At 40.0% G+C, this 13,691-nt stretch overlaps 1 protein-coding gene across 1 annotated transcript; it reads right to left on the bottom strand.

The window, feature by feature from the left end:
* Positions 1 to 570: 570 nt before the first annotated feature.
* LOC136374899 (DNA mismatch repair protein Mlh1-like) lies at positions 571 to 12,791 on the bottom strand (the record flags this gene model as incomplete). Its single annotated transcript, XM_066340281.1, is given in 14 exon segments — positions 571 to 904; positions 1,646 to 1,695; positions 1,698 to 1,997; positions 2,706 to 2,760; positions 3,246 to 3,339; positions 3,910 to 4,022; positions 6,251 to 6,339; positions 6,970 to 7,012; positions 8,405 to 8,496; positions 8,767 to 8,839; positions 9,915 to 9,988; positions 11,106 to 11,204; positions 11,341 to 11,431; positions 12,653 to 12,791. Coding segments are annotated over 14 exon segments (1,614 nt in total), but the record flags the coding sequence as incomplete, so codon positions are not given.
* Between the last annotated feature and the right edge of the window lie 900 nt (positions 12,792 to 13,691).

The raw sequence follows: 13,691 nt of genomic DNA on the forward strand, positions 1-13,691 counted from the left end.
CTAATTCCACTGTTATATTTTCTAAAGGAATGTAAGAGACTGAGAAAAGATTTCTCTTTCCGAATCTCTTTTAGGTACTTCTTACAGATGTGAAGATAAGACAGAACGTCAGGCAGCTTCATAAGTATTATTCTGCATTTTGAGACAATTTGGGGTATTTTAGGGTTCAGGTACAACTCTTTGATATCAGTATTTAAGCAGTGACAGTCAGATAGGGAATCACTGGAACAGTATTACCCAGTCCTCTGCAAAACGCTTACTGGAGCACAAGTAAAGGAGAAGTTCATGCTTTCTAAAGTTTAAGATTCTTACCAACTTATAGAAAAGTTATTTATTACAGCTGTTTGTATGGAGTGTCCCCCAATTCTTACAACCAAAAAAATCACAATAAATCCCACAAAACCCCCAGAATGTGAGATTCCTAGCATTTAGACATATCAATAATAAGGGTATGAGTCAGTGTAAGATGCCTTCAGAGGCAACTGAGTTAAGAGGGAAACACCCTAGAAAGAATCACACACCTTTTACCTTTCTCTAAAACAACTCTTAACAAAAAAGAGAGTATTTTACAAGTCTCACCATTTCATATATGTGGGACAGATACAAATAAAAATGAAAAGCAAAAGCTTTTGTTAAAAACTTGCTTAGCAGCACAGTAAGTTCACTGGGCCTCCTTTTAAATACCCTTTCCCATTTCAAACAGTCATATTTAGTTGGTAGAACAACAGTAATTTTGAGAAGCAGGTCTTGCTTACTTGCATGTGCCTGGTTACTGATTTCCTCCTGGAGAGTCAACACACTGGTCAAATTGATAATTCTTCTTCTAGGGGTGCAGGCAGCAGTCATGTCCATTCTGGTGTCATCTTTCTCCAATTCTACATCCATGTCTTCCCCTGGTCTCTTCCTGTAACACCAAAACATAAGGAATTATGTTCAATTCTCCAGTCACTTAGGCCAAACACAGCAACAGATGAGATGCTCAATTCACATGCTGTATATTAACCCAGGAAATGCAGACAGTTTCCCAGAAAGACAGTTTTATATTGCTTCTGACAAATAATTTGTTAGGAAAGGGTAGTTCAAAATTTTAAGAGAATTTGTGACACTCTAATACCAATCACATCAGGCAACTGTTGCTTAAGCACCAAGCAAATTGGGCTCTAAAAGACACAACAAAAATTTTGGTATTTCTAACGATTTTCTTTTCCATGCCCATTTCTCTGGGAAAATCAGATTCCCTCAAAGCACTTCAGCCTTTTATAACAGCTCCTGCAGGAGCTATAATATGTTTACAGCACTTTAGCCTTTACTAGGGTAATGCCTGTCGAATTCAGTGATGTAGTTTCTATACCTCACAAAAGGAAGGCTTCCAGAAAGAGACAGACCAGTATGATCTCCTAAACTAATGCCATTATTTATACTGCTTCCTGCCTTTCAGTATTCCAGTCACAAAATTTATCAGAGTTACGTAATTTACAGTTCACAGATTAGGTTTCTCAATAAAATGTCATGAAAAGTTATTCTAGAGAATTTTTCCCTTCTGGAAAAGCAGAAGTCTAAAGAGATCAGAAAAATCTCTAGTTTCATGGCTGTGCCATGAAATGAATAGGTAGCCTTGCACCAGTTCAGGAAAGGTGGGACTTACCGAGAAGACATAGTCTCAGGAGTCAAGTGTCCACTCTTGCTTGACCCCCCCCGGGCTTCACTGTATGCTCCTGAACATCAGCCATTTCAACCAGGTCACTGACTTCTTCCATTTCAGCATCCTGGAGCCTGTCTGCACCCTCTGCATTAACCTCTGTTGTCACTTCAGTGGGCCCTGCACTTAGGGGGCTGTTCACTGGCTGAAGAAAAGCATCCAATTTCTGCTCTCGGGAATCAGTGCGGACCATCTGATGTGCATAAACTTTATCACTCGTTCCCTTGGTAACCACAGAAGAGTTTGCTGCTGATTTTACAACGTCACTGGAAGAGCAGTCAGCCCCTGGGAGCAATGTCTTCATTCAAACATGAGGAAGTAAAGAGAAGAGATTGAACAAGAAGGAAAAAAGAACCAGAAAGATTAGTCACACTTCTCACAGTATCTTACTGCTCAGAGGCACTTTGAAACCCCCAGCGACTGCTTAAAAGGCCACCTGCTTTGCACTTGCAATCTGCATAGAGTGAATATCATCATCTTGGCATTAAAATCATTAGTTACCATTCCTTTGTCTCAAAAGAAAAAGATCTTTAAGGGAAAAAAAAAACAAACCCCACACGGAAATTAGTTTGTATAAAAATGATAGTAATTCTTATGTTATGCTTTATGTAAAGAGAGACTAGAGTATCTTCCTGAGTTCTTTTTCTGGTAAGATTAAATCCAAAGTGTTACCAAATACACAGAACAGTTTCCTCAATCACATCTTCTTCACATAAACCAGGGCAGAATAAAAAAACAATATACCACATGTGAAAGCTAACATATTTATAAAATCAAGACAGCTAACCAGGTACTTGACAGAAATGTACTTAAAATGTTCTCATACTTTTTTTCTCTCTCTTTTGCCACATTGTTAACACTGGTATACTAAAGTAACTTGAAACAGAGCAAAGATCTAAAGGTACCAGTACAACACTGGTAAGTGCCATATCTGCAAAGATTTTACTACTGAACAGAGTAAATTATCCCTAATCATTAAAATAATGCAGAACTTTTATCACTCCACCTCATGTTTTGTAGGATGCACATTCACATCGACATTCTGAGGGGCTATTTCCAGGCTGGAAAACATTTTAAAAGAAGTTAACCTAAAATATCCCATGGATGGCAGAGAAAGCCAATATGGGTTCAAATTTGACAAAAATTGTCAGGCTTGGGGATGTCATTACATATAAAGAAGTCAAAAAGATCCTGAAATCTGCTAAAGTTATATTACAGTCAGACTTGTTTAGATAATTAAAAAATAATTAAAAAGTCACTCAGCAAAATAGCTTACACAGGTAAGCTTAAAACAACCTCTCCATTGTACAACGACAAATACCACTTCTAGAAATATCTTTACTTGTAGTGTCTCAAGAATTAATAGGAAAGGATTTCAGCTGAAATTACAGATATTCACTACTTCTAAAAACAAGGTCTGTCTTCTTAAGATTTCCTTAATGATATTTACCTCCTGCCTGACCATTAATTTTCTCAGGGCAATGCTTAAAACCATGTTATATCCTACAAGACAGTATTAAAAGGCTACTTCTTCCTATTACTTTACCTTAAGTACAAGAATGGGTGTGTGCTTTTTGGCAAATAAGCAGCGTACACAGTTTCTATGGCTTTGCGCAGAGCAGCTGACTCTACCAACCGATCTGAAACACAGAACACAGCGCTGTTTTCAAAGAGCCCAGCTAACACACACTGCACAGTGCCCAGCTACTCCTGCAGACATACATCTCCACGCTTTCTGTCTTCAAAGGGAATGTTATACCCATTTTCCCCCAAGACCTATTTATTCTTCACATAAAACCAGGAATAGACAGTATTTTCTCAGCATCTTTTACACTTAGAAGTGTTTTTTCCCACAAATACTGAAATAAGCAGACTACCTTTTCATTATTTCATACAGTCAAGGTTTGTTGCAACCCATGCCAGTGTTGCTACAGAATGGAGAGATCAATCTGTGTAAGCTGGCAGGACACAGCCATAACCTTGACACACCAAAGTTTCTTTAGGTCCAGTCTAAGCGGTTTTCCACTAAATAAAGTGCCAAGTATGATGCACATTACAAACTGAAAAGCACTCTTAAGATTTACAATTAATATTTATTCTTAAAAATGTCTTTAAGAATGCTCATGCACTTTGTAGGCCTTCAGAAAGTTTTGTTCTTCTGATTATGTAACATATGACTGTATAAAATGCTGCTTTTTATTTTAACTTACGGTTTATGAAGAGTAAAAATATACATTTCTTCACAGAGTAGTTTGCGTTTGTGATGTAACCCTTCATTTTAAAGGCCAGATTTGCATCTTCACAGCCCACTTCTATGAGTTCCCTATTAAGTTTGACAGAAACACAGACAAAAAATTAATTCTTTTGTTGATGTAAATTTCGAGCAGAACTCACAGGCAGTGATATTCTGTTTTGCCAGCTGGCAGGGTCAGCACAAAAGACACAGACACCAACTTTAAGGGATGAGTGTCATCAACTAGAGTTCAAAACAGCAAAGAACTACTAAAGAATAATATAAGTAATGCACCTAATCATTACTACAAAAGATTGCCTACAGTGATTAGAAGATACATCATCAGTTACCCTAACACTTTACCATCATCCAGATTCACACATCAGCCAGGGAGCCCCGGTCACAGCAAAGGACTGGAGAATCACTCCTGGTAACTGGGAAATCCTACATAGTGTGTCCACACATAGGTGAAGACTCCACCTTCGCTGGGAGAAGCTCCAGCTTTTATATTGTTGAATAAAAAAAGCTCATGTAACTCTAAGGCAGAAACATCTGGTTTCATTCTCCTCTTTAGTTCCACCCAAAGCCTGGCCAGGGCTCAAGGAGGAGCCAAGGAAGCTGGCTTTGACCATATACCTCCAAACAAGGGCAGATGTCTGATTTCTGATGTCTTGTCCATCCTCTAAATATGGAAAGATAAATATGTTCTTATCACACCACATATTTTTCTAATGATCATGTGTATTTTGCTAATGAGCAGATACAAATCTCATATAACATATGATTGAAAGGTTCATCTAAAGGTCAACTTTGGCTCAGGGCCTATTGCTCGAGTCTCTCTACTTCATACACTGATCTACAACAGTTAATGAAAGCATTAAAATTATTTGAGAGCTCAAACATTGATTGCTGGGACACAGTAATTATTTAACCTTAACTGCATAATTTCCTCCTCTTAGTGTAAACTGGCAATGTTGTATGGTTGGGATCAGTAAAATCACCTCCATTATATTTTTAATACTTAATATATCACAGTATCCACAGCATTATAACCTATTGATAATTCTAATATGCATTTCATTGTTTAAAGTCATTGATGGTGATTGACAAGAACACTTCAAAACTGTCTGCAGCCAGGAAAGAGCACACACATTTTTTCTTGGACTACTTGTCCGCTTTTGTCAGTCTAATGTGTCTTGTTGGTCTGTTAAGAAGACATTAAAATGTAAAAACTTCTCTCTTGCTCATGCACATAGATCCTAATGTTAACTATTTTCATAACAGTTTTAATAATTTTCATAATTCATTAGTCAAGGAAAATCCACTTTGGTAGTTTGTGAGCACAGCTCTCTAGGAAAGCATTATGCCAACTTCTGAAGTTAACACAGAACAGACTTAAGAGCTACTTATTTCCAATTCAACCTCAATATATACCAATATATATTGCCATTTTTATCTGTGTTCAGTTTTTAACATCATCTCAAACTGGGTAAATTACTGCTTGAAAAGAAATTATCAAAACATTTACTCTGAAATGGACAATTTATCCTGAACTGTACAAAGGAAAAACTCTTAACAAATGAGCATCCATAGTAGGAATAAATGAATGCACAGCAAGGAAATATATAGAACACTGCAAACCTCATGACTTAGTAGCCTCTTTATTTTGCTTTGCTTCCTAAAGGTGTTTTCATGAATTAGAAGTTACATTCATTAAATGTGAAGTTGACTTCAGTCAGTAACAGAACAGAACCAAAGTGACACGCAGCTATTCATGGGACAAATTTATACAATTAATTCTTCACTGCTGAAAGTCTCATATAGAGATTTTTTCCTAAAATGGCAGATGATCTTTCAGTTTTTAAATTTTTTTATCTGATTTACACAGCTTCAGCTAATGTAGCTTTTGTCAAAATAAGAAACCATAAGATTTCATTAAAAACCAGTATGAATAGCTTCAAAATTTATCAGGTAGCAGACAGTAAGAAAGGTAAGATTTTCATGGTATAGGAAGAGGCTAGGAACTTGTAAAGAATACAGGTTCAGCTTGCTGGTTTTATATGAGCATGCAGAAAGTTACAAGCAGATGGTTCTTTCACAGTGCATTAAAGGAACAACTTTGTAGCTTTCCTCTTCCCTTTGGCGCACAGAAAAAAGTCACACATTCTGAAAAGAAGGGAGAGCTCTCTAATTGCAGCACTGCCTCTTCTCTGAAATTAACTGCAAAGGAAGTAAGCAAAGTTATCACAGCCCACGTCTTTAAAGAGAAAAGGGAGAGTGATTCACTGGAAAGCTTCATGAATTTGACATCAACGTACCTGCTAACAGCATTTCCAAAGATGGCTCTAATGTTGTCCACTGTTGAGGCATTGGACAAGGTTCTAACGTCTGACACAGTCTCACCTTGCTAAAGACAGGACGAATGAGTATCAATCAATTCACCTTTCTGGAGGAAGTTTTAGAAACACTTTAAATGAAACAATAACATTTCTTTGAAAACTGCAGAGAACAACATAACATTATTATATTGTTTTGTATTCTTATTGACTTATTTATGTTCAAAAAAAGCAATGGATGGTAAATGGCACATGTTTACAGGATCAGCTGGAGCACATCAGACCCACTGAGACTAGTAACTCCATCCTGGAACGCACTCAGTTCAGTTAATAATTATCAAGAATGGCACAGAAGAAAGATAATCTACCCCAGCCTCTTTCATACAGCACTTAGTAACCAGGCTCTCCAGAGAAGCTGAAACAACACATAAAGCTAAACCAAATACAGCACCGACCACACAGAATGCTCCAAACTCCTGACAAATATATTTTTGTCTTGTTTACTTCTAACTGATGGGCTTTCCATCCAAACTGCACCAACATACCCTTCAACACTTCAGTGTAAGGGAAGGTTCTCTTTGCTGTTCCTGTTGCAAAAGATGCAGTGCAAATTTTCTGGCATTTTCAGATATGCACATTCTGTATATATACACAGGCACATGCAGACACACAGTGAAGTTACAAAGACTTTATCTACACACCTTTTTAACTGAAAAGCTGATGCCTGAGTTGTGGACGGCATACCTGAAAAACAGACACAAATGTAAGTCTGCAGTATCTGGTGAAAAGGTAATTGTTTCCCCTGACTTCTGAAAAGCAGCTAGTAATGGGGGCAAGCAATTTCACTTCCTGTTAGACAGTAATGCAATTTGACCCAAGCTGAGCTTTTGCAGTCTGAACAGCTAAAAAAAAAAAAAAAAAAAAAAAAAAAAAAGGTGTGTCCTATTTATAACTCAACTGTAACCAGAAGAAATTCAAGGATCAGATTAGCTTATTTCTCAAAAAAAAAAAAAAATCAGGTTCTACAAACTTGTTTTTTCAGTTTCACTGTACAGGTTTAACTAAAAGACGCATCAAAACATCCTCAGTGTAACAGAATCAAGTCTCAACTACTATGGAAATCAACTACTATGGAAAAGCATCTGAATAATGGCTGGCCCACCCTTGTAACTTCTCCGACCCAGACAGTTCAGCTATCTGTGATTCCATGGCTGAGATCTGATACGCTACAGCTGCACAATCTCGGCTCAAACTTCTAGGGAAATTACTGCATTGAGAGAAAAAACGCACCATAGAACCTTGCAAGATGAGAAATGTAAAAATGCAGACAAAGATTAGACTGCTGTGGCTGTGAACTCAAAAATTCAAGAAGAAAAAAAAACCCTGAATCAAGTAATAGAAAAGTCCTAATGAAAAAGAACAACCAATGACCTAGAGGGCTGTAACTCAGCAAGACTTCAGATCATCCTGTTCAACAGAGGAGCAGGATCTGACCCTCCACCTCCTGGCTGAAGGCTGCCGAATCCAGTAAAGACTCTTTAACAGTTTATTTGGGGAATAGGCTGAACTTTGGTACACAGTCTTGCTACTCTTAGCTACCTTTAATGTGAAATTCTGAAAGTGTAAATCAGTTCTTTTGCTTAAATTCTGCAGATCCTGCTTGCAAAACCTCTGTACACTATGTAAGACTACAGCAGTGGCAACAGATGCAACCAAGCAGCCCAAGAAGGGAACATCCAATAGCTAAAGTGATATTACTCCTTTTTGGAGACGTTAAGTTGCCATTCGACTTTCCTGTATTCAGCCAAATCTCAATGCTCCTGAGCAGTTTTTACATGAATTCTCTTCAGCCCAGGTACATTGAAAAGTTCACTCATTGAAGTCCATCACCATTTCTTTCCTGATGTTCTTACAAATAATTAATAGCCACAGATAGAACCCACTATTTCCTGCCTATATTTTCACATCAAATTGTTATCTGTCACTGCACACTAACAAATAATTTGAAAAAAACACAACAAAATCACAACCACCACCAACAAAATTATACCAACCACACAGTTGCCAGTCCCTCTGAAAAACCCTGGTACACCCCATGGCAGTATATAAAACTGGGAGCCTCCTTCTTTAGGTTACCTGCTAACAACTTCTAGTATTTTTGCATATTCTTCATTTGGATTCTTTAAAGCCTTCCTCCTTGTATTTACATTGTAAAAAAGATCTTCAACCTACAGAGAAAAGTTCACAATTAAAGACAATTTTTAAAATTCTCTCTTACTATAGAATTAATCTAAATCCATCTTGTTAATTTTTATTTTGTATATAAATTTTCTGAGAATACTGTAGTTTATGAAAAATCAACATTTAATTTATTCCTTAACTCCTTAGGTTCACCTAACAAACTGCAGCTTCAGAGATGATACTGTTTCGTACCTTACAATGTAATTGGTGCAAGAGGAACAAAAAAAGAATGAAAGAGAATGGGCACAAAAACCTACTGTGATCTGAGTTCCTTGATTTCCAGCACAGGGCTTCGGAGGGGCTTTGATTTTTCCATCGCTGTACGTGGCTCTAGGGAGAAAATAAAAAGTTGTCAGACGTCCAGATTTATAGGAGGGCAGACATGGAGAGATAAAAACAAAGGATTAAAACAAAAAAAATCCCGTAATTGTCACACTTCTCTCAGCAAAGAATTTGGAACACTGGGAATTAGCTTCCTCCACCTTTCTGCTAGAGTAAAACTGTCTTCATTGATTGTAAGAGGCAGAGGGGTAGTGGGTGAAAGGGAATAACAGCAGAGGAAACGAGGCTGATCACGGTATATGTGTTTTGATATTGAATTACTGAACCTTTTCCTCTAACGGCAGGATTACTGCATACTTTTCTTTCTTTAATAGCTAGACATGGCCTAATAACAATTCTCCCACTAGACTTATGCTAACAAGAAATTCTCGACTTTAGTTTAAGATCTGTTTCCTTTGACATGAGCATATGAAATTTCTGACCCACACAAGTCTTTTGGCAAGTTATAGACATGCTTTAATTAAAAAGATAGACTTTCTCTTTCCCTCTACATACCCTATGTATTTAATGGAAGAAAGACCATAGTCACACAATCTTTTGAAAACACAAGATTCAGAACTTGTCCTTTTTCCCACTCCCTTTTCTTAAAAGAGGTTAAGAAATTAATGGAAAAGCTTATCATTTAGATAAAGTTTTCAAAATAACATTCAAAAATCTTTTTGGATAGGATAAAGCACCTATTGTATCGTAAAGATAACAAACTAAGTTCTAAGTTCCTGTGCTGAGACCTGTGAAATTTGCTAGACATGATGCCCATAATATATATATATATACAACTTTTAATCCTGAAATGGAGACAAAGACAAATGTTTAACCTATATTAGCTACTGAAACAGAAGTTTTTTCAAGATTTCCGGCCTCCCCACCCCACCTCTGTCAATTTTAAAATAAATTATTAAGCCAAAGCTTACTTTTACAAATTGAAAAAATGTATTTTCTCACATTCCAAGTCTCTTTGATACTTGCCCCTTACCATACCCTCCTCCACAACACGAGCTCTGCAATTGAGACATCTGTTTGTTATTGCACGCAGCAGAAGTCACCTGGATAACAGGTAGCATACCTGAATGCACACTTTGCATCAGCTGTTTTAGTTGTTACTGTAACATGGGCAACATGACTGATGCTAGCCAAGGCCTAGGAAAAGAGAAAGCATCTTTGTAAACCTTGCTCTGGAGAACGCTGAGGCATGTCCACACTTTAAACACCATCACTAAATCTCAATATACCATTTGCAAGTAATAAATAAAAGTCCTTACAAGGAAATTAAAGGTCAGTAAAGCTCAAAACAAATTATAGTATCTATAATACTAAACTTCCGGAAATTTTATCCAGGAGATCTTTCTGGCTTCCTTAATATTTCACTATCTCTGACGATGCAAGTGGTTAACCATGCAGCATAACTAAAAGAAATTTGCAAAATTATTACAGTTGTGCCTTTTTCTGTTTCATGTTAACTAGAAAGCAGCTGGAAGGTTTTAGCTGTTACTCTCTCACTCCTGCCCAAGTCTTTCTCTTGACTGTAAGTAATATTACAAAGTCAGGTCACAATAGCCTTCCTGGAAAACTCAATGGATATGTCCATACAGATGAAACCAGCCTCAGGACCAGACTCTGCTAGTTGTGGAGATGATTATGTTGAAAGTGTGTGAGTAGAGGACCCAAGCAGTCTACTCTCTGGAGCATGTGAGGATCTATGCATCTGAGCACAGGACACACACTCATGTATCTTGTTCATCCAGATGGGAAAGCTAAACTCATTCTTGACTGTTCTTCCAGAGTTTACATACAGTCTATGAGAGTATGAAGAACCAGTATATCGGACAGGTCAGAGATACAAACTTTGTCTAACAGCAAAAACAAAGGAAGACCACCGTACATTTTGCACATTTAGTTTAAAGTGTGGTATTTAGACAAATCTGACATCGAAGATTCACCTTCCACTCAAATCTTCCACTGTCTTTTACCTACAGGTTCTTGAACCATCATTGGAAAAGACAGGATTTGTTTCAATTAAAAAACCTCCAAACTTAATTCCAGACTGTAAAAAGAACATATACCTCCCTGTAGGCATCCACCTAATCTTGAAAGACACTGAAACTATATACTAGGTACTTTGAACTATATTTGCATAGCAGACTCTCTCAGGAAACAGAAGCTTCTGCAAAGAGTACTGGGAATGTGATACTGTGTACAACCCACTACACCAGATTAACAACAATGAACCATTTCAAACCCTTGATGAAGAGCTTACCTCACCCCTAAAACCATATGTAGAAATACTAGCCAAGTCTTCAAATTTTTGCAGCTTACTTGTAGTAAATCTCTCACATACAATGTCCAAATCTTCTTTCTATGTGAAAGGGACAAGCAACAGTCACTTTCCGAGTGAAAGATCACTTTCAAGATCAGAAACACTTAGAAACTGAAGTAACTTTTAAAAGATAGTTCTAAACAGCAGCACACACCTGTCAACTTTGTTTACTTACTCTGATACCACAGCCGTTATCTTGAACCTGAATGAACTTTAGACCACCTTCTTTAACTACTACCTGGATACTCGTAGACTTAGCATCCAAACTGCAGAAAACAAGAAACCAAGAAAGCAATTTCAATCCCAGAGCTCTGTTTAATATCTTTATCCATGACCTAGATGAGGGGACTGAGTGTAAACTTATTCAGTTTGCAGATGACAGCAAATTGGGCAGAAGCATTGATCTGCTGGAGGGGAGGAAGACTCTGCAGAAGGATCTGGACAGTTAGATTGATGGGCTGAGGTCAACGGTATGAAGGTCAATAAGATGAAGTGCCAGGTCGTGCCCTTGGGTGACAACAACCGCACGCAGTGCTGCAGGCTGAGGGAAGAGTGGCTGGAAAGTTGCCATGCGGGAAAGGATCTGGGTGTGCTGCTCTAACAGCTGTCTGAACACGAGCCAGCGTGTGCCCAGGTGGCCAACAAGGCCAGTGACATCCTGGCCTGTGTCAGCAATAGTGTGGCCAGCAGGACCAGGGCAGTGATTGTCCCCCTGTACCCAGCACTGGTGAGGTCACACCTCAGATCCTGTGCTCAGTTTTGGGCCCCTCTCTACAGAGAGACATTGAGGTGCTGGAGTGTGTCCAGGGAAGGGCAGAGGAGCTGGTGAAGGGTCTGGAGCACAAGGCTGATGAGGAGAGGCTGAGGGAGCTGGGTTGTCTAGCCTGGAGCAAAAGAGGCTCAGGGGTGACCTTATTGCTCTCACCTCCCTGAAAGGAGGTTGTACCTAGGTGGGGGTTGGCCTCTTCTACCAAGGAGCAAGTGATGGGTCCAGGGGAAACGGCCTCGACTTGTGCCAAGACAGCTTTCGACTGGATATTAGGATACCTATCTCCACAGAAAGGGCGGTCAAGCACAGAACAGGCTGCCCAAGTTTGAGTCGCTGACCCTGGAGTTATTTAAAATACTTGAAGATGTGGTGCTCAGAGACATGGCTTAGCGGTAGATTTGGAGTAGTGGGCTAATGGTTGGACTGGACGATCATGGAGGTCTTTTCCAACCTAAATGATTCTATGAATAATTAACCTGCCACCGAATGCAAACAATTCGTAAGTTTCTCAAACAACAAGGCCAGAACACAGAAGCAAACAGGAACGCGGCTTTCCAAGCTGCCGTACGAGCACACACAGGTACCGCCCCTCCTCGGCACCCAGGCCCCCGCCGGCCGCTCGCCGCACGCCGGGGCCGGGACGCGGTGTCAGACCCAGCGCTGCCTCCCCGCCCCACGCAGCGCGGCCGGCTTGCGGGAGGGGCGGGCCGCGCATTACCAGTTCTCGATCATCTCCTTGATGGCGTTGGCCGGCCTCTGGATGACCTCGCCGGCGGCGATGCGGTTCACCACGGCCTCATCCAGCCGCCGGATGACGCCGGCCATGGGCGCCGCCAGGGACGGGGCCGCGCTGGCGCCGCGGCCGGGCGGGAAGCGGGGGCGCGCACGGCGCCGGGGAGGGGCGCGCCCCCTGGCGGCGGGAGGCCGCGCTGCGGAGGAGCTGAGCGAGGGAGGCCGGAGCCGCCCCGGCCGCGGCCCAAAAGGGGCCCGTGTGTGTCCCAGAGATTAGCATTAGCGTTAGCGTTAGCATTTACATGATATTTCGTCCCCGGCCGCAGCAGGCTGTGCCTGAGCCAGCACGGCCCTTGAGGCCTAGAGTATAGGCCTCAGTACCCAGTGATAGCCTGGGTACATTGCCGGCAGGTCGAGGGAGGTGACCTTGCCCGTCTACTCAGTCCTGGTGAAGCTGTAAGGAAGAAGAGCTTGGCTCAGCCAATATGTAAAGCAACAATCAATTTATTAATTCATTAATTCATTAATGGTATAGTGTGAGCAAAGCAGCATACTGCGTACAGTGTGAGTCTCCCCTCCAACTGCATGCTAGCTACTAATTTTTGCTGGTATTTATTGAGCATCTTCATAAGCACTTCTCAGCAGGGTTTTTTGGGGTTTTTTTTTGGCGGTGGTGGTTTTTTTTTTGGTTTTTGGTTTGATTTTTGTTGTGGGGTTTCTTTGGTTATATTTTGTGGAAAACGAGATTCACTTCTTACGTAGATTTTAAGAAATAGGTTTAATAAAAGATAAGACAATTAGGAGATAAGGAAAAAAAGCAAAGTACGGCCGGCCGGGTGACTTGGCATTTAGCCATGTCCACACCCTGCTATTTCACAGGCTTTCTTTAAATACCCTTTCTGTTGTATCAGTCTGTTGAATATTCATATTTTTCCATAAACTAGTTTCCGTATTCCAGGGACTGTTTTGCATGGCCCCTCCTTGGGTCCACCTTTTGAGAGCATGCGTGTTTCTTGGCTGTGTCT

This window comes from Sylvia atricapilla, unplaced genomic scaffold (genome assembly GCF_009819655.1).
Source record: "Sylvia atricapilla isolate bSylAtr1 unplaced genomic scaffold, bSylAtr1.pri scaffold_186_arrow_ctg1, whole genome shotgun sequence".
Lineage (NCBI taxonomy): Eukaryota > Metazoa > Chordata > Aves > Passeriformes > Sylviidae > Sylvia > Sylvia atricapilla.